Genomic DNA, 20795 nt, shown 5'->3' on the forward strand with positions numbered 1-20795 from the left:
AAACAAAATGTAGCCAAGAACAACTTGCCGGCGTGAAAGAAGAAGAAGAAGAAGAAGAATGTTATAAATAGATACATTTTATTGTTTATTCTTATTGCTCCGGCAAGTCATCCTTGGCTGCACTCTACTTTCTACCTCTTATTGTGAGTTGAGAGGACCTTAATATTATAAGCTTGGAGTGCTACATTGATGGGTTGGGTGGTGTGCTTTTATAGTAGAAGAGAAACACATAATATATAATATATATTGGACTGAGATGACTCTGACTCACCGATTTATTTTCTCTGACATGAGATAATTATGCTTTATGGAAGACAGCTACATAGGGAAAGGGCCACGTGCAACTCTTTAAGTCTATCCACGATCTCCGCTTATTTCTTTAATGTAAAGAAAACACCTCTTCTAGTGATCATTCATGAATCATCTACAACAAAATAATTCTACACATAATTAAATATAGCTTTGGTATTTATTCCGGTTAGCTTGCTTTGCATATTGAGAGGTGCTGAACTAAATTAAATCCGCAGCCTTGTGTTTGCATTGCATGGTGGGTCAAAGCACAAGTGCACAACACAATCCCACATAAAATATTGATATCCCGCACTAGTTCTGTCTATTATTTCATAGATTTATATTCAATTTTTTATTGATCATGTTAGTTAATTTTTTTAATAAGAAGATACGAACTAATGGCTCATAATTTCTTTTCTTCTCTTCTTTCTTCACTATCAAACTGGTTTTATATATAACCTTAACTTGATTTAGATTTGTACATAATCAGTCTCAGATTTAAAATTAATTTAGTATTTAATAAAAATTAAAAGATATATGTGTAAATTAAATGAACCTAAATGTAATGATAAAAAAAATGAAACTAAAATGAAGTATTACTCCATGATGGGCCCATAAATAGGCTCAATTTTGAGAGCATAATGATACTCCAAGATTTAAAGGATATTGTTCTCATGTACATCTATTTGCTATGGATAGATGATTCAATTATACTATCACATTTCCAATTCCCAATCTAGATGACATATCGTGATATATTTTCATATATCTAAAGTTTAATCATATTTAAGAGGTAATGATAATTAGACATTCTTAAATATAAAACATATCATTTATGTTTTTAATTTATTTTTCTTTTTCTATCATGTTATTATATCATTTATTAATTTATATTTTTATCTCTCCTTTCTTCATTTCTCTTTAAGGATCATATAATATTTGAGTGTTCATTTATTTCTTTTTCTTATTTAAGAGGAATGTTTTTTTTAAAAATATCTAAACACCTTATCTGTAGCATATTATTAAAGTATCCCACATATATATATATATATATATATATATATATATATATATATATATATAGTTATATTAAAATTTGATTTGACATTTGATTTTTCATCATAAGTGTCATTACCTCATTTTTCATATTCAGCCATGCTTGATAATCATTGGAGTAACAGTTTAATCAAGAAACCACCTAATACAATTATGAGGTCCTACCATTTTGGGTCACATCATATATAATATTTGTTTAGATTTTTTTAACCGAAATGGAATAGTTAATTTCCTTTTAAAATTACTTAATTAGTATAGTTTTTGAATAACTAATCAATATGAGATAAATTGTATTATTAGTATGCACTACCATCATCTCTACTAACAAGTAATAAGGTGGAATATAATTGGTAAATAATATTATTCTTTAAACACGTGGTCATAATTTTAATTTTTATCCGTGTGTATGAAAAATATTTGTCGAAAAAAATCAATCTTTTAAATAAATTTCAGTATGTGAAGATTTGATCCTTAACTTTTAAGATTGCATTAATCCTAAAAAAAATAAACAAAAACAAAATCATCAATCCTAAAAATATAAGTAAATGTTGACTATAAGATTCCATAATCACAAATGTTTAATTTGTCTTAAATTTGATATATATATATATATGATTCGTTGAGTTAATATTAACAGTTGGAAATAAAATTTAATCTGTATAAAAGATTATTAAAGGGAATTATTTTACAGAAAATTACTCTTAAAAGTTATAACTTGATATCTCTTGTATATATTATTTTAATTTGTAATTAAAATGATATTTTTTAAGTTTTCCGTACCCGGGAAGAGATCATTTGCGTATATGTACGCGTATGCAGAGAGTCTGAAGCTAGCCCGTATCATCTTAATATATCCTGCATCAAATGAAAGAAGAAGAAAAAACATATATATATAGTTGAGAGATGAATTCATAAGATGAGTCTCCCATTACGAAAGCTAGTTAGCTATTAAGTAAGTACATACATATGTGCCTCATCTCATATTACAGGAAGAGAGCAAAATGCAGCCAAAGATTACTTGCCGGGTTAACTCAATTTTCACGATCAAAGCATTTAGCCTCATCATCACATGGAATATGACTCCGGCAAGTCATCCTTGGCTTCATTCCATCCTCAACCTAACCCTCAGCTAGTTAACAAAAAAAACATGCAGCATTATTTGATGTACTGCGGGAGCTTAATTAGTTTGCTTCTAGTTGCTGTATTAGGTGATTGTTATATAGAGTTAGAACAGTAGAAATACAATTATATTACTATTTCGTATGAATTCTTAGCCAGGACAATTAATAATCATTCAAATTGTAGGTGACTACTGACTAGGTGGCATCTTTATATGTTATTCAAAGGGAATGATTAGATGCAACCCCCCTCAACTTATGCTATATATTTTCCGTGCCAGTACTCGAATTCTACCATATCTAATGAAACTGTGCACTTTTCGGCTTCACAACAAATTTATGTGTCACACCCTTTGCATTGAGCACAATAGAGAACGTGTTTCTGTGAGGCATGGGAAAAGGGACTGTATAGAATCTTATTTACGCTGCGTGTTGGACGCACAATAAATTTGGCAATCGATTATCACTCTGAATTTGCTGCCTTCACCGATTTCTCATAAATTACGTTACGCAAACAAGTTATTTTACCCTACTTGCTTGAGTTTGTTTTAGGTTCATAAAAGATTTCAATTTAGCAAATAAAATTTAGTAGAAAATAAATTTTAATTATCCTCTGTATTGTTTTGTGTTACTTAATTTTCTTATAATTTATGTATTATTAAACTTTTTAAGGATTCGTTAAAATTAATCGTTTCTAATAATAAATCTAAATTTTTTACTAACAAAAACCTCTATAGTATATATAGGATGGGCCTGAACTGTAAAATCAAGCCTATGATTGAATTGGGATATGATTATAAGTCCAATTTAAATTTTAGAAATAATAAACAGCACGGCCTAGCCTGATTTGCATATAAAAAAAATTATGTAAAAAAATTAATATTAAGGAATCAATTAATTTAATTATATACGAATACTACCCCCGAAATATGATGACACAATACAAAATTTTAAATGAAAATATAAATAAATCTTTCGTTAAAGTTGATTTATCTTGAGGAAAAAAAATCTTTTTATTGAAACAAAAACTAATCTTTGAAAAAATATTTTAATTCAAGTGTTAATTACACACTAAATCAAAGTTGAGTTTTAGCAGCCATTAATACATCTTTAGAGGCCATATAATTAATAGCGACCAAATCCTTCACAAGTAGGAAATGGTCAGTAAATACTAAATATATTCAAGCTCGGGAAAAGTATGACTGACATTTAAATTAAGTACTAGTAGTAAACATATGTTAAATAGCTGTGAAAATTAATGCAGTAAAAATCGCATTGGAAATTAACATTTTAGGGGTTAATATCCATTAGCCACAAAAGTTCTAAGCTAAATAGTGAAATACGAACAATTGTTTTTTTACTTGCTAAATAATAGCAGCAGTTTTATTTTTTTGGTCAGAAAATAATGGCAGCTAAAAGTAAACTTTCTCACTAGGAAATATATGGGTTATTGAGACATTCAGCAAAAAACAAAATGGGTCATTGAGTCAGGTTTGACTTGTGATTTGTGAGTCTTGCTTTAATGGGCCAAAATTGAGTCTTAAATCCAAAAGAAATGGGTAATGGACCTTGAATTGTTTAAAAAATTGAAAAAAATTATTTAATTTAATTAATAACACTAAAGGGAAAGAAATCAAAGAATCACTTTATTGGGGTCACATTCTCTTAATTTATTTATCTAATTAATTAACGTATCTCCACTTAAATGTTGGTTAGGGATCTTCTCATTTACTGTATTCATATTTTATCGACAAAAAAATATTGCATGATCAAAGATGTTTTTGTAAAAGAAAACAAAAAGTAACAAACAATTTAAAATGGTCTTGTAAAAATATCAAGATAAAAATCTATAATAAAAAAATCCGATTAAAAAAACTTGAGAAAATATTTTAGATTAATTAAAAATGACTTTGAAAGAAATTATATATATATGATAAGAAAAATATATTGATAACATTAAATATTACACTTTATATTTCACTTTTGAATTCCTTGTTATCAGAAGCCTTTAAAATTAAAGCAGTTAACTCCTGATTTTATGATGTAAATTGAGTTCATCAAACATTGGAACGAGGTAAAGAAGACCCAAAAGAAACAACACACAATTGAGATGAGATTGACAGAAAACGTTCAACTTCTTATATTAATGTCAATGAGTAGTGCTGCATACTATAGTATATAAGCAACATACATTAAATAAATAAAAAAGGAAGAAGCCCTTAACATATACCCAAACAACTGCCAAAGTGATTCCCCTTACATTGATCATGACCCTTCATGGTGCTGCAATGGTTAACAATTCCACCTAAAGTTGAATTTCAAGAGCAGGGTGGACATGTTGAGAAACTTGTTTGTGAGGCACACTTCTGATGATGTTGATCGTGTTGGTCATGGTTATGGTATTCATGTTGATGTTGACGGTGGTGATGATGATGATGAGAGGAACTACCATGAGCACCACCACATTTCTGAGGTGGGAACAATTTTTTTGTCTTTTCTGAGCAACAACGTTTGTGGCTATGATCTTCATGTTGATGTTGATCATGCTCATGATGATGGTGATGATGAGAGGAATTATCATGAGAGCCACCACATCCATTTTTGTGGTTATGCGGTTTAGTAGAAGATCTACAACATTTTCCTCCATGGTTGTGTCCTTTTCGCAGAAGTAACATGCTGTTAAAGATGACCAATAGGCATGTTCCAACATCAGCCACAACTGCTGCCCAAACAAGTGGATGACCACCAATGGCCAAATCAAGAATCGCAGCCTTAGTCATGATTGAAAAAACAATGTTTTCTACCACTTTCCTACTAGCTTTTCTTGCAAGCTTAATGGCTTCTGGTATCTTCATAATGTCATTGGACATAAGAATTATATTGCCCGTCTCACTTGCCAATGCAGAACCTGAAATGCCCATCGAGATTCCAATATCAGCTGCAGCCAATGCCGGCGCGTCGTTTAGGCCGTCCCCAACCATGGCTGTTGGACCTTCCTTCTTAAATTCTGAGATGATTTTCACCTTGTCCTCTGGCAAAAGTTCTGCATGAACTAACTCAAGAGAATGCCCCAGCTGTAGATGAAATCACTATTGCCATTAGTATTTAACTCAGGTTCTATGACTCCAACTTGTCCATGGGAAGTTAATACTTAATGCTAACAATAGAGTATAGAAAAATGAATTACCCAGTGACATCTTACAACATAAAAAAATAAGTTCAGTTCACTTGACCAAGCACATAAGAAGTTCAGTATGGTGACAGCTTCCTACAATTTAGCCATATTATATTCACAAAGGTTTGACCATATAAGTATAACATCACACACCTCATCCTGTACTTGCATCGCAGCAGATTGATTATCTCCAGTGAGCATAGCGGTTTTGATTCCCAATGACTTCAACTGTCCTATTGCCTCCTGAACTCTTAATCTGCAAGCATCTGAAAGAGAGAAAAATCCAATTGGGATTGCTCCCAAGTATATGTATCCCGTGGTCTTTCCTCTTTCAACTTCACCTTGTAAGATAGGAACTACAAAACAAAAATCACTATCCTCACTCAGTTGCAAGAAACAGAAGGAAAGAAATATTAATATCAAGAGAGCATAACGGTCAATTAATTGTCATTAGCTAAAACTATAAGAGATATTGAAATGAGTTACAGAAATTATATTGTAATCTCTTTCAGTAAGCAGGATTGTATTACACCCCAATGGTAAAGGCATTCACCTGTTTCAAACCCAGCTCTTGCGGCAATTCTTTTATTTCCAATGTAAATAACTCTGCCTTCAATTTTCCCACATATTCCTTCGCCAGGGAAAATTTCAAATTCTGTCACCTTTTCTGGCTCTGGTTCAACGGAGAGAGACCTTCCATAATCAACAATTGCTGCTGCCGATGGATGGCTTGACTTGCTCTCTATGCTTGACACCCTGAAAAGTTGAATGTAAACTCATTGATCTCATAATTCAACTATCTATTTAATCTACATTGGAAATAGCCATCAGAAATTTCCTAACAAGTTCATATAATATCTGCTATTATACCACAAGAAAATCTATCACTATTATTTATTCACTACTACTAGTATGCTTTACTTTTCTTTTATTTTTTTAATAAGTTTACATTTCAAAGAAAGATGGATAGAAATAGCAGTGTAAGAGGGGGAAATAAAGGCCATCCTTACCAGTAAGCCAATGTGTTGAAATCAATGTCATCTGAAAGAGATTGAAAATGTGTGACCACAAATTCACCCTTCGTTATGGTACCCGTTTTGTCAAAGGCCATGACCTTAATTTTGGCAAGTGTTTCAAGATGATCACCCCCTTTGATGAGAAGACCTGATGTGGCTGCTTTGGTGTAAGCACAAAAAGTTGCAACTGGCGTTGAAAGGATGAGTGCACATGGACATGCACTTACTAAAACAACCAGCGAAAACTGAAGCCAAAGTTTATGGTTATGTTGTTTTAGCGCAAGTGGAATCACCGCTACAAGAGCTGATATGATTACAACGCCTGAAAAAACATTACCAACAACATTTAAGGACAATGAAATTGAATGCAAGCGTGACCATAAAGTTATAGATCACATATAGCTGCGTTTCATTGTCAAAAACTGATCTTTTATCTCTTCAACATCTGACAACAACTTACTAAAGACCGTGACTATTCAAGATTAGTTTTTCAGTTCAAGAGTGATTAAAACAAATACTGTAGATTATGTATGACTAACCTGGGGTATAAAACTGGGCAAACTTGTCAATCAATCTCTGGATGTTGGTTTTGCTGTTTTGAGCTTCTTCAACAAGCTTTGCCATTTTAGCCATCACACAATCCTCAGCTAGTGCAGTAGTTTTCACACTAATATAACCTTTTTAATCAATCAAGGAAACACATTGACTTCACCAACTTGGTCTAAGAAAAAACAAAATATCAATTTTTTTTCTCCTTATATTATTTTCTCTAGCATTCAAGCAGGATGGATGAAATGGAGAAAAGCATCGGGGGTGTTATGTGATGCAAAGGTACCGATCAAGCTAAAGGGAAAGTTTTATCGGACTGCGGTAAGACCGGCGATTTTGTACGGAACAGAATGTTGGGCGGTCAAAAGCCAACATGAGAATAAAGTAGGTGTAGCGGAGATGAGGATGTTGCGGTGGATGTGTGGTAAGACTCGACAGGATAAAATTAGAAACGAAGCTATTAGAGAGAGGGTTGGAGTAGCGCCTATTGTAGAGAAGATGGTGGAAAATAGACTTAGGTGGTTTGGGCATGTAGAGAGAAGACCGGTAGACTCTGTAGTGAGGAGAGTAGACCAGATGGAGAGAAGACAAACAATTCAAGGCAGAGGAAGACCCAAAAAGACTATAAGAGAGGTTATCAAAAAAGATCTCGAACGTAATGATTTGGATAGAAGTATGGTACTTGATAGAACATTATGGCGGAAGTTGATCCATGTAGCCGACCCCACCTAGTGGGATAAGGCGTTGTTGTTGTTGTTGTTATTGATTATTTTCTCTAGCAAGCACTAATGGCACATTACATATAATGGGAACTAAGAATTTTTACCATTTAAATTGATGGTGCCAGCCCATACAGTAGAATCCTTTTGTTTTGCCACAGGGAATGATTCCCCAGTCAATTTTTTCTCATCAACTTCACAGATTCCATCTATCACAACACCATCAATGGGTATCACCTCGCCTGCTTTAACTTCTAAAACGGTGTTTATTTTCACCTCATCAGCATCCACAACCTCTCCGGTTTCAGCTATGACTGCTTTTTGAGGGGCTATGTTCATCAAAGATGACATTACTGCAGTTGCCTGAATCCAAAGGCATTGCGTTTAGAAGCTTCACAATACTTACTATGAGAATTGAAACAGAGAACCCTGCTTTTGTGTTCTATAGAGAACATCAAATGTAAGACATAGGCTCATTGATTCAGTTTTCTTCATTGCCTATATACTGATGATGGCAATAATTCTTTCAATCTTAAATCACACATTTTGCATACTTATGTGCAATCAATAAGGCAATTAGTCTTCTTTTGTATAGCCTAGATTGTTCAACGTTCTTACACTAAAGTATGACAATCATCATCCATAAGCATTTACCAAAGAAAATCAGTATCCATAAGTATATTATAATATATGGAATGTGTGTGTGTGTGTTTCAATTATCTAATAAGGCTTTGCAATAGAATCTGGGTCTACTAATTTTTTTATTAATTCAAGAATCATACGTTAATTCTTGAGCCAGTGTTAAGCATGGAAAATAAATAAATGAATGAATACCTCGATTAATTCAAGAATATGTGTGTTTGAACAGTGGCTCCCTCAATTATCTAATAAGGCTTTGGAATAGAATCTGGGTCCACTAATCATGAGGCAGTGTCAAGCAAGAAACATAAATAAATACCTTGTGGCTTGCCCTTGACTCTAGCCATTGTGCAATTGAGAAGAGGAAAACAATGGTGCCGGCTTCCAAATAATGATTCATAGAAATTGTCCCAATAACTGTCAAATAAAATAAATTATTGGAACTGTACTTTCCAAACGTATAAATGTTATAATAATATTTGATTAATAAGTAGAATTTAATTGTATAATAATTAAAAAGTACTAATATCCTCTCTTTCTCGAGCTTTATATTTTAAACAGCGAAAATATATAATATGTAATAAAAAAAACTTTTCTCATTGGACTGAGTCGGTTACATAAATCAAAGAGTTTAATTTTGTATAATTAGAAAAATAAGTCACTTATTGTAAAAGTTAACAATTTACTAACCATAATAAATTATAATTAAATAATAGCATAAAAAAATTTATACGGTCAAAACATAAACTACTTACTCTAAATCAAATAATGGTCAGAATATTTTATGATGAATCATATCATAGGCGTTTATCTGGCATTTAGGCTACCCTCCATTTGGTTTAAACTTCTGAATAATGTCCTTACTTAAGGCAAGTTAGTGAACTGTGAACCCATCTTTTCTAATTTCTTCTATAGGTGGTTTTCCAACTTTCTCTCTAGTGTTTTTATTTCTAGCTAATCATATATTTTTTCTTGTGTGCTAACTCATCAAGAGACATTTTCTCCTCTACGTTACGTTGCATTTATTCTCTTATTAACTTTCTATTGCAGGTTTATATAATTTAAAGAAATTTTAAAGTAAATTGTGTTCATTTTAGATATTAAAATAATATTATATATATTTAACATATATAACATTCTGTGTAAAAAAAACATATATAACATTTATAAGTTATATTAAAGAATAAAAATACTCATATATGCAAAAATACATTTACTCATCTGAATGTTAACTAATTACTACTTAATTTGGATGCCTATGGCTATACTACTTAAGAATTTCTGATCTAGATTGATACCATCACGTCTTGTATATATATAAGACGTTAGCATATATCTTCTTTCTATCTAGATTATTTCTATCATATGTTTGGTAGCTTCTAGCAAAGATATTTTGGGGGGTCAAGTTTGTCGCTTTAACGTCGCTTGAATAATTTAAGTTCTTACATGCAAGGTAAAAAATATTGGTTAAAATATGATTTTATTTCCATTAATTTGTTAAATTCATAATTTTGATTTTATGGATTATAATTGTAATATTTAGTTTCTTTGGTGTTATAAATTGATAATTTTGCTACTCCTAATAGATCGTTAACTTAATTAATTAAGTTATTAAATTAATTATAAATTAATCAAAATTATTAATCATTAAAAATTTATTAATCTTAATTTTTTATGATTATGATTAATAGCCTTTTATTAAATTTTTTTAATAATTAATTATTTTTATTTATTTATAATTAATTTAATATTTTTAATAATCATAATTATTAGTTAATAATCTACTAGGGAACCAAAATCATAAATTTATAAAACTAGAGGATCAAATATTACAATTAAAAATAAAAAAACCAAAATCATAAATTTTAAAAATTAAGAAAACCCAAATTGCAATTCAGCCAAAAAATATATTATGCTGTGTGAATTATACTGCTAAGGAGGGTTTCATCAAACTTAATTTTGGGATGGCATGTCAGTTTTATGAGCCAACGGTAATGTTTGTTACTTTGTTTGTTGCATGGCAGATTTTCAGCATGTTAGGATGCGCTTCATCAAACATTAGCGATATTTTAAATGAAGTTGATTTTACATAATTGATTATTGTAGAATTAATTTTAGAAAAAATAAAATTTATTCCTATTTATTTAAAGTCTACCATGCATGATTTTCTTGCATTATAATTAATTCTACTATAATTTTAAAAATAATTTAAATATGTAAAATTTGGTCAAGATTAACTCGTCTTATCATAATTTATCATAATTTTAGAGATTTATCCAAACACACTAATTTGGGACTATTTTTCAGGTCTTAACTGAAGCTAATATATAGTTTCAGCTTCCGTAATACACTGCGTCATAAATAACTTTTCAAACACAACTTTATATATGACAAATTATGTGTAGTTTTATTTAATTTTAAGGATTTATTGTTTATCACTTTGCATGACAAGAATATATGAAGTTATTAAAGTTGAAAAACTTGAAAAATAGAATCATACATGTGTTACAAGGATATGAGAATTTCTCATGTGATTATCTTAAGTGAAAAAAGACATAAATATTTATATAAATATATAAATATTTTATACAAGACAGAATCTGTGTGTCCCTATTTTGGAGTTTTGTTCTGTCGAGTTGATTTGGGAGTTTGAGTTTAATGAGAAGCAAGCGTATTTTTCAAGAATTATTGTGAAATCATTTCTCTGTTTCAAGAATCCGTTGGATCTTGTACGGTTGTTTTTAAATTTTAGTTAAATGTAAAATTAAATAAGAAAATTTAATTCAAATAGAAGTTTAAAAGTATAATTAAGTTATAAACAAAATTTTTAAATTTAAAAAAAAAATAAGGGTGCGTGTTACTTTAAAGGAAGGTGTCCTGAAAATTTTAACCACTCCCAAAGTTTTTTAGTTTATATAATAAATAATAAAGGGAAAGAATATACAGATTTGAATGTCCTTTTCTATTTCTTTTTTAAGAATTTTTTATATTTAAATTATATTAAAAAAAGATAAAATAAGAAGATTTTGAAAATGCATTTAATACTTTTTAAAAGTTAAAGGGTAAAAAAATAAAATAAAAATATGGCAGAAGTGGTTTTTTCAAAAAGTTTATCTGAAGACATCATAAATCATTATAAAAATTATGAGTTCTATTTGAAGAAAATATTCCAAAGTGATTATTTTTGTTAATATATGATCCAAATTAAATTGTGTTATAGTTAATCTAGCATCTCAACCATTTTTTTTCCAGTTCATCCACACTGGAAGTTTCTCATTTGAATGTGAAGAAAATTAAATAATTCAATTGTGAATTAAGCAGCTAGCAGTCCAACTTAATATTCCACAAACTGAAAGTGTAGGGGGAAAAACACCCATTCCGTTTTAATGTTATATAAATGTTCTCAATTCAAATTTATGAAGAAGAAAACAAGAAGGGCACAGGAAAATAGGGATAACTTTTTATTGATAGTAATTGTAGAATTGTTCAACTACTTTCTCAATCCACCATGTACTTACGTTACGTACTACCAAAGACATCAAGTAATAATTGCCGTATAGTGTAAGGACCAAAAATAAATATTAAAAAAGCATAGTGGTGGAGTGTAGATAATACGTATAAAGTCATAGATTAAATGAAATTAAATTACCTGCAATGAGCATAAGAATGTTGATGTCCAGCCTAAGGTTCCGAATGGAGACAATGGCCTTTAAGATGAGAGGATAGACAGCAACAGCAACTGCTCCTAGTGCCAAATATTTCAAGGGATGGAACACAAATTTGAGGAGAGAAAGCAAAAGTAACACTCCAGAGGCAATTGAGTAAGGGCTTGGCCATCTCTTTTGGTGCTTTTCGTCCCCATACACTCTGATATTTGCTTCTAGCCTTGCTTCATTCAGTGCCTTAACTTTCATCACATGCCCATTATTTGTTTCGGCCTTATTATGTCAGATAGTTTTGTTTTCCCTATAAAAAGCTAAAGGTGATGGCCATATACAGCAAGAGGATATAAACAGCGTAACTTTACTCACAGTGCACAAATGCTACAGATACGACTCCTTTTTCCACAAGGTAAAATATGTATAACTAATTAACTGCCGACGTTACAGTTACACTCCTTAATCTATACTATAGCAGTACCTAAATTGTAGTGTATATTAATATAATATAATGTTAGGATGAGCTTATAAAGGTGTAAATATATTCTAAAATTTAAATGACAAAAAGATTATATCGGATGCTCTTAATATTTATTGTATTTTTTTATTTTAGAATAATATGTATTGACACATGAATAATTAGTATTCGTTCATTAATATCAATTAGCCCTATATGTAAATGTATCTCCTTTTAGGAAAATTAAGTAATAAATGAATGAAGAATATCAATTTTATGTTTATTTCCTAGTTTTGATAGAATGACAAAGTAGTTTTAGAATAGTTATCTTGTGTCCATCATGTAATTTCAAATTTATATACTACATGATAATGTAAAAAAAGTAAGAATAATAATTGTTGAATTTTCATTATTTAGATTTTGAAGTAATTAATGTTACATGCTTAATTTTTAATAATATAAGACATTAAAGTGAGTTAAAAGAAATAATTTATTTGAATAATAAATAAAAATCACCTTTAAAATGTAAATGCATATATGTTATTAATAAATTTGTGAGCCTCTGTCCTTAAAATCAATTTTGCTCGCTAGTGAATTAATCTTATGAACCCAAAATCTAAAACATGCATACAAAGTTTGCAAATCTATTTCGCTCAATGCAAACATGATATTTCATGAAGGGATACGGAAATACGCAAGATCATCAGCAAAAGCAAGTCTCTTGTCTTGTGTGTGCTTGATTTTGGCACAGTCAAATGGGCGTTTCTCAACTTAATGAGGAAAAATATTTTTGTAACTTATTCAGACAACTGTTAATGTGTTTGTGTCTGACTTCTCTTAAAGGCAACAACGTAAAAACAACTCTTTTCTTACTTTGTAATTTTTACATAAAAAAATATATTTTTCTCATTCAACATGATTCTAACGTGTTCCCAAATGTGAAACTAATTATTTCTCGTAACTAGTAAAGAACCAAAAACTCGTTTTCATAATTAATAACTCATACAAACATAGAACAGAATATTTTACCCGCAATTCGATAAACCATTACAAAAAAGTTAGGCAGTCCTATAATGGAACCTTTCTCTTTAAGCATGCCACTCCACCGTGGAATGGTCCAATCAATGAAGGTTAAAAATACATTGGCCCAATTCCCTTCTCTCCCGCATGCCATCAAACACAAGTGCATGTGTGCCACGTCGGATATATATGGCAATTCTTTTAACACATTTTATTATTAATTAAAAATACATTAAATTAAACAAAAAATGAAGAGTGAGATTCATAAAAAAAAAAAAAAATAACCAATTACAAAGTTTTGTTGAAAGACGTGTTGCTGATACTTCTATGCATATAGAATATAGAATAGAATAACAAAAAAGATTATCAAAATGAAATCAGGATGAAGTGATTTGAGAGAAGAATTTTTACCAATTTGAAGTTGCGAAATCACAAGAGTGTCATGGACAACAATGACGGTTCGTGATGGAACGATGACTGAAACCTCTTTGATTCCTTGCAGAGGTCTCAAGATGTTTTCAATTAACGGAACTTCCGAAGAACAGCACAAACCCAAGACATCAAAGTAGCTCTTCCGCATAGCTTTCTCTGCCTTGTCCATGATGATCAGTGAATTTCAAAGCTTTGATTTTTATCTAAATCCCTTCCACCCCACAACAACAATCGATCACTACCCCAAATGAAACAAACTCCTTTTGGATTGATCAATTACCAAATTATGAAAAGGAAAAAAGTATTATTATTATGTGCAAAAAGAGAAAAGAGCTGAATCAGAGAACAAAGAAAAAAGAGAGGGGCCAGTAGTTAGAACAAGAAGTGCCCGTTACTTATAGTAAAATTAAACCGTTAAATAAGGAAAAGCATGCAGCATGTGATACTTGTTAAGAAAAAGCATGGTCCAACATAGGAAGAGAAGCGGTTAAGACTAAGAGAAAAAGGAAAAACAACTTCTTCTAACAACAGAGATAAGGAATTTGGTGGTGATGATGCCGATGGTTGGAAGCGGTGCAAGAGAGCTTAAGTAGGCAACTTCTCGGTGGGGCATAAAAGGGGAAAAAAATAAAAGATGCCCTAAATCAAAGGAGGGACACACAAATTTTACTTGGACAAAACAATGTTTAAATACATTTTTAGACTTTTAATATACTTTTATTATTATTATTATTATTATTATTATTATTATTATTATTATTATTATTATTATTATTTTGATTGTATTTTTATAGATTATTTTGATTGTTATAAAATATAGTTTTTAAAATAATTTTTTTCTTTTTTTTAGTTTTGGTCCTTATTGTTTAATTTTAGTCCTTGTGATATATTTAGTTTTTGTTTTTGTTCGTGTAATATGCAAATTGTTTGATTTTAGTCTTTATTAAATATTTTCTAAAAGAATTAATTTAAAATGAATAAAATATTATAAGACTACAAGAAAAAAAATACTATCAGGACTACGAGTAAAACAAAATAACAAGAACTAAATAAAAAATACAAAGAATATTTTGAAAAATAAATAATTTTGCAAGCATCAAAATAAAAAAAAACCTATTAAAGAAAATAAAAATATTGAAGAATTATGCACGAAATACTCTGCCGAACTTCAATTATTTTTCGCTATGCGAGATTTTTCTTTTTTTTTTTTTTTTTGTTTAGAGGGGTGACTTCCTTGTGTGGGATGAGACAAGGGTATGTCGTGGAGAATCAACAAGATTAATGGAATCCACCTATGAATCCACATTTTCTTAGCTTTTTTTTTTTTACCTAAAATGGGTTTTTTTTTTATATTTTCACATGGGTTAGTTTTGAATTAACTATCAAGTTAAATCATAATAGATATTACTACTTCTTCTGAGTTGAAAGTCATAATACTTATTATGATTTTTTTAAAAGAAAATAGTAAATGATTCAATATAATTTTTTTGATAATTGTAAAATCGTAATATTTATTTTTTTGCTATTACGACTTTAAAATCGCAAAAAGTTTTATTTCAACTTCAAAGTCGTAATACATTTTTCTAAAATAAAAGTTTTTAATTTTTTTATGATAATTTTTTTTTGTCTTCACTTTTTTTAAAATTGTAAGAAAAAATATTTATTTAATTATTAAATAAATAATTTTAATTTTATTTGTTATTAGTTTTATTTAATATGTTATATATTTTTTTAATATTTTATTATTCAAAATATATTATATCTTTTTAATATTATTTTATTTAAATAGTTTTTTATTTAAAATTTAAATAATCTATTAATAAAAATAGATACTAAAATTAGAAGGAGATACTAAAATACTTTAATTTAAAAATCGAAGACATTTATATGAAAATTATATGTTTTTTAAATTAATAATGAGATTATGTCCCACCATGAGTTCTTTTACATATGTGACAACATCTCTCATCTTGTTGGACTAGATTTGCATGTGTTTCTTATCTTCTTGTTTTACAACCTCCAAATCCTCTTGTTTTAGGATGATCGATGTAATCTAAGGTTGTTGTCGAAAAACATGATCATTATCATTGTCATCATCATTATCATTGACGTTTATTGTTGTTATCATCATCTTCATCATCATGATCCATATCACGCAGCATTAATAATGATTAACGATAATAAAAGCTCAATGGTGATAGATTATATGCAAATGGTAGAGTATTGAAAGTGATGTCAAACCTCTATGAGGGTTCATAAAAAAATATTTGAAGTAGAAAGAACTTGAAATGAATACTGAGGCATATATGATGAGAACCATAATTAAAAACTTTGTTTACATACTTGAGAATTGAGACGCATATCTAGAGCACCGCTGATTGATGTTATGTTTTTGATGCAGATGTTGGGGTATATATCTAGAAACATATACCAGATCTATGTCCAGTATACGATTGATGTTGGTGATGATCAGGATAACACTGTGAATTAAGATTTATAAAATTAAAAATAATAATAAATAATAATATGAATAATTTTTTAAAATTATAAATTAAACTTACAACCTCATTAGATAATGTATTATATTACTTTTAATTTAACAACTACTTTTATTATTAAAAGATTAACCAAATTTTAAATAAACCAAAATATTTAAATAAAACATTATTAAAAAATATAATATATTTTAAATAATAAAACATTAAAAAAAATATATAACATATTAAATAAAAACATAAAATATATACAACATATTAAATAAAACTAATAATAATTAAAATTGAAATTATTTATTTAATAATTAAATAAATATTTTTTTACAATTTTAAAATATTTTAAAACAAAACAAAATAAAAAAAGTTTCTAAAAAAATTAATTTTATTAAAAAAGGTATTACAACTTTGAAGTCGTACTATAAAAAAAATTACAATATAAAAAAAGATTATTATTTTGAAGTCATAAAAAAAATTATACTGAAATTATAAAATTATTTATGAATTCAATTAAAAAAAATTAAAGTAATAAGTGTTATAACTTCTAACTCAAAAGTTATAACACCTTCTATGATTTATCCTTAATTAATTCATAATCCATCCCATATGAAAAATAAAAAAAAATACTCCTTTTAGATATAAAAAAAAAAGCCCATTTTCTTGTTATTTTTAGGACAATGGGTTTAAAACATTCAAACTAAAACAAAACAAATTAAAGCATAATCTTTCTTTGATTTACTCCGCGAGGTCCATTCACATGGGACCTGAAAGATTGTTTTACAATGAGCAGAAACTATAAATAATTTTAGTTTTATTGCTGTAGCTGTGCATTTCCTAAAGGAGAAACTAGAAAGAAGGAAATAAGTAGTTTTGAATTGTATATTATTTCAGTAAATCTTTATTAACTCATATTATGATGGTATAATTTTTTCGTTAATAGAAAAAAATTGAATTATATGTATAATTAATTACAGATGAATAAAATTTATAATCAAAGCTTCCATATTCGTGCAGACACATCAGAAAAAATACTATTCGTGCTAAAACTTTATTAAATGTATCCACAGAAGAGTCGGCGACGGACTCAGGAAACCATCAAGGGTTTTTTTTTTATACTTAAATTATTTAAATATCCATCTAGTAACAAATAAATAATTAATAAATAATGACTTGTATAAATTATTTAATGATTTTACACATAATTAATTATAACATATATTATTAGATTTATTAATTAATATATATTTCTTCTATTTTTATTTATAAGACTCAAATTTAAAATGATGTTTGTTTTTTTATAACACTTAATTTATAATATTTTTTTATTAATTATTTTAAACTAAAAAATATCTTTTATTAAAAGAAGAAAGAGAAAACATTGACAAAACATTAGAAGAAAAATAAATATTAATAATAAAGATAGTTTTGAAAAAAGTTATAAATTTAAAATAAATTTATTATTATCAATTAAATTAATCATTTTCTTTTTCTTTAATTTTGATAGATTAGATAATTGAGTTTTATATATAAAAACAAAAGGAGTATTTTTTATTGATTAAATTATAATTTTGGACCCTCTAAATTTTAACTGTAATATTAAGTCTCTTTAGTTTTATAAATTGATAGTTTTGATCCTCCTAATGAATTATTAACAAATAATTTGAATTAATTGACTTATTAAGTTAATTATAAATTAATCAAATTATTATTTGTTAATTTTAATTTTCTCTAACACTTCATTCCTTTTCTTCTTCACAAACACTTCTTTTACCTCCAATATGGCATGTGACTCCATCAATAATAACATCATATTAGTGTTATAATCTTTCATTACAATTTTTAGTGATTAATAATTTTTATTTAATTTATAATTATTTTAATATCTCTAACAATCACAATTATTAGTTAATAATCTATCAGAAGAATTAAAATCATAAATTTATAAAATTAGAAGAATCAAATATTATAATTAAAATTTAAGGAGATCAAAATCATGAATTTAAGAAATTAAGAAGACTAAAATTATAATTTAACCTATTTTATTTACTTTTTTAAAATATATATATATTAGTTACAAAGAGATTAAAAAAAAAACCGTAAACTGACCTACAAAGACAATCACCAAAAATTAAGTTTCATGAGGAAAGCAAATCCCAAAAATATATCTGTTATTAGCTAACCAAACATGTATATCATAATTTGCAAAATTTACAGTGATTTAATAAACTGGAACGACAGCTCAACTACCATGCATCATAATCGTCATCAAGTATCTCATTGACAATGACATTGGATTGTGGATATACAGACAAGTTCAATTTCTGTAAAGTATAATCAAACAATGTCATGAAAAGTTGAAGCCACTGCACAACATAAAACAGGAATGAACAAAAGCAAGATTCAATAGCACAATGTCAATTTAAGACACACCTAACAAATTCAGAATGACTTTGTGAATTTAATTGAGGAAGAACATGTAACAAAGATATTGCAGATAGCAAAATAATGAGCATGTGTCACATAAACAATAGAACAAAAAAATAAGAATCTTGTTTGGTGGTGGCATGATGATGATGGTACGGTGGTGACAAAAAAGAAACGACCCACGCGGTTATTATGAATTCTTAAAAAAAATTGATCCGTGGTTCAGGCATACGGCAGACCAACGGATTCATGGACTTGAAGTCAATTTGTTCACTCCTATAGAATATAGGGATATATAGATGCCACTTTAACAACCGAGCGTAACACATCAAAATCTAACTATCATTTTTTTTGTGAGAAAAACTTTTTTTATTGACACTATTATAACTTCTTATTTTTTCTTGATAAAACACACTATCATAACTTAATGTAGTTAGGGACAAATTTCGAGAACAGACAAGGGAAGAGTCATAACTTTTTTTTTTTGCATGTATGCACTGTACATAAATTTTAACTTTAGATGACATTTAAAGATATAAATTAAAAAAATATAAAATAAAATTGATAATTAATTCAAATCGTTGTCAAATGGTATTCTGTGTTATATTATCATTGCCAAATATTATAACACAAAATAGTTAAAGAATATAGATGGATTCTTAATTGAATGCAAAAAAGAAAAAAGAAAATTTAAGAATGTAGTTAAGCCTTTTTCCCCCCTTATTAGTTGAAGTTTCATATTATTTTTTTGGGTGAAGAGTTGAAGTTCCAATTGATAGCAACATTTCTTACCTCAGTTTTTCTTCAGCTTCATCTCGGATCGACATTCTTGGCATCTACGGAATCCAAAACCATCCGTGACCATCAGCCATCAAGAAAACAGCGTAGCAGCCATTGCAACCAAAATGTTGCGTGTAAAAGTTCGTGCCTAAGTGCTTGTGGGGGAAGAACTCAATGCTTTTAAGTAAAAAAAAAAAAAACTTCAAATTCAGACGGATAAAAAAAGAATCGTAAGAATTATATGTATACCTTTGACGAAATAACGGTTGATCACATCTAAGGGTTAGGCTTTGGCTCGAACTCCACAAAGCAATGCTGTAAAATATTTTATTTCTTTTTTTTTATATAGTTTTCACTTTTCATTTTGGAGATTATTGTATTCTTTTTTCTTATGCAAAACATACGAGATTCATTTTCAATCAAATAACTTTATTAATCTTCCATTTACATTGATTATATTATAATTATTTTCAGAATTAAAACCTACTGTATTTACTAACCTTTGGAGGTGGAGTAAGTTTATGAACAATAATATAATAGATTAATAACATGTATCTCAAGTTTTGAGACACACCAACAAATACTCACCTTTTCCTATTACAATTTTTTTTTTTTATGTTGTCTTTGCTTTTCTCCTTTTCTCTTTGTTTTTTAAACATTGTTTGTGAGGCTTCAATGTGCTTATGATACTTATTAGGTGTTCTTTTATTACAAATATTCACGTTGAAATATTTGGAGAAAAAATATGCTCGACTAAAATTTAAGAGTTGTAAGAATTCAAAATTAGATTAATTGTCCACAACGTTGACAGCAATGGAAAAAATCTTCGCTATTTTAGTAAAATAAATTAAATTATAGCATATAATGATTTTAGAGAAGAAAAATATAATTTAATTTTAAAATAACAATACATAGTTATATAAAATTATCCATAATTCACCATCTTTCTTTCTTTTTTATTTCATATA

The 20795-nt window shown here is 28.4% G+C and overlaps 1 protein-coding gene and 2 non-coding genes across 11 annotated transcripts; all 3 read right to left on the reverse strand.

The window, feature by feature from the left end:
• On the reverse strand, positions 1 to 130 carry MIR169G (microRNA MIR169g). The gene has a single exon (NR_048784.1). It is a non-coding gene; the product is annotated as a microRNA MIR169g (primary transcript).
• A 2210-nt stretch (positions 131 to 2340) lies between these two features.
• On the reverse strand, positions 2341 to 2460 carry MIR169S (microRNA MIR169s). The gene has a single exon (NR_126671.1). It is a non-coding gene; the product is annotated as a microRNA MIR169s (primary transcript).
• A 2121-nt stretch (positions 2461 to 4581) lies between these two features.
• LOC100775934 (putative inactive cadmium/zinc-transporting ATPase HMA3) lies at positions 4582 to 20233 on the reverse strand. Of its 9 annotated transcripts, XM_041011371.1 has the most exons (13): positions 20077 to 20233; positions 19840 to 20004; positions 18871 to 18944; positions 16475 to 16611; positions 14111 to 14391; positions 12213 to 12470; positions 8883 to 8980; positions 8032 to 8287; positions 7196 to 7333; positions 6651 to 6978; positions 6194 to 6396; positions 5794 to 5996; positions 4582 to 5539 (listed from the first exon to the last, which is right to left on the reverse strand). In XM_041011371.1, exons 5-13 carry the CDS (start codon positions 14298 to 14300, stop codon positions 4784 to 4786), a joined length of 2430 nt encoding a protein of 809 aa, XP_040867305.1. In that variant the 5' UTR covers positions 14301 to 14391; positions 16475 to 16611; positions 18871 to 18944; positions 19840 to 20004; positions 20077 to 20233; the 3' UTR covers positions 4582 to 4783. The 9 variants fall into 9 exon arrangements, with proteins under 9 accessions (XP_040867305.1, XP_040867306.1, XP_040867304.1 ...); XM_041011372.1 differs by lacking the exon at positions 18871 to 18944 and having other exon boundaries at positions 14111 to 14334; XM_041011370.1 differs by lacking the exon at positions 18871 to 18944 and having other exon boundaries at positions 14111 to 14342.
• Between the last annotated feature and the right edge of the window lie 562 nt (positions 20234 to 20795).

The sequence above is a fragment of the Glycine max genome, chromosome 17, assembly GCF_000004515.6.
Source record: "Glycine max cultivar Williams 82 chromosome 17, Glycine_max_v4.0, whole genome shotgun sequence".
Taxonomy (NCBI): Eukaryota; Viridiplantae; Streptophyta; class Magnoliopsida; order Fabales; family Fabaceae; genus Glycine; species Glycine max.

Coding starts and splice junctions, on each gene's coding strand:
- LOC100775934 (XM_041011373.1), bottom strand. CDS start 14,300: ATGGACAAGGCAGAGAAAGCTATGCGGAAGAGCTACTTTGATGTCTTG. Junction 8,288..8,882: donor AGTCAAGGGCAAGCCACAAG/GTATTTATTTAT, acceptor CTTTGGATTCAG/GCAACTGCAGTAATGTCATC. Junction 5,997..6,193: donor AAGAGCTGGGTTTGAAACAG/GTGAATGCCTTT, acceptor TTTGTTTTGTAG/TTCCTATCTTACAAGGTGAA.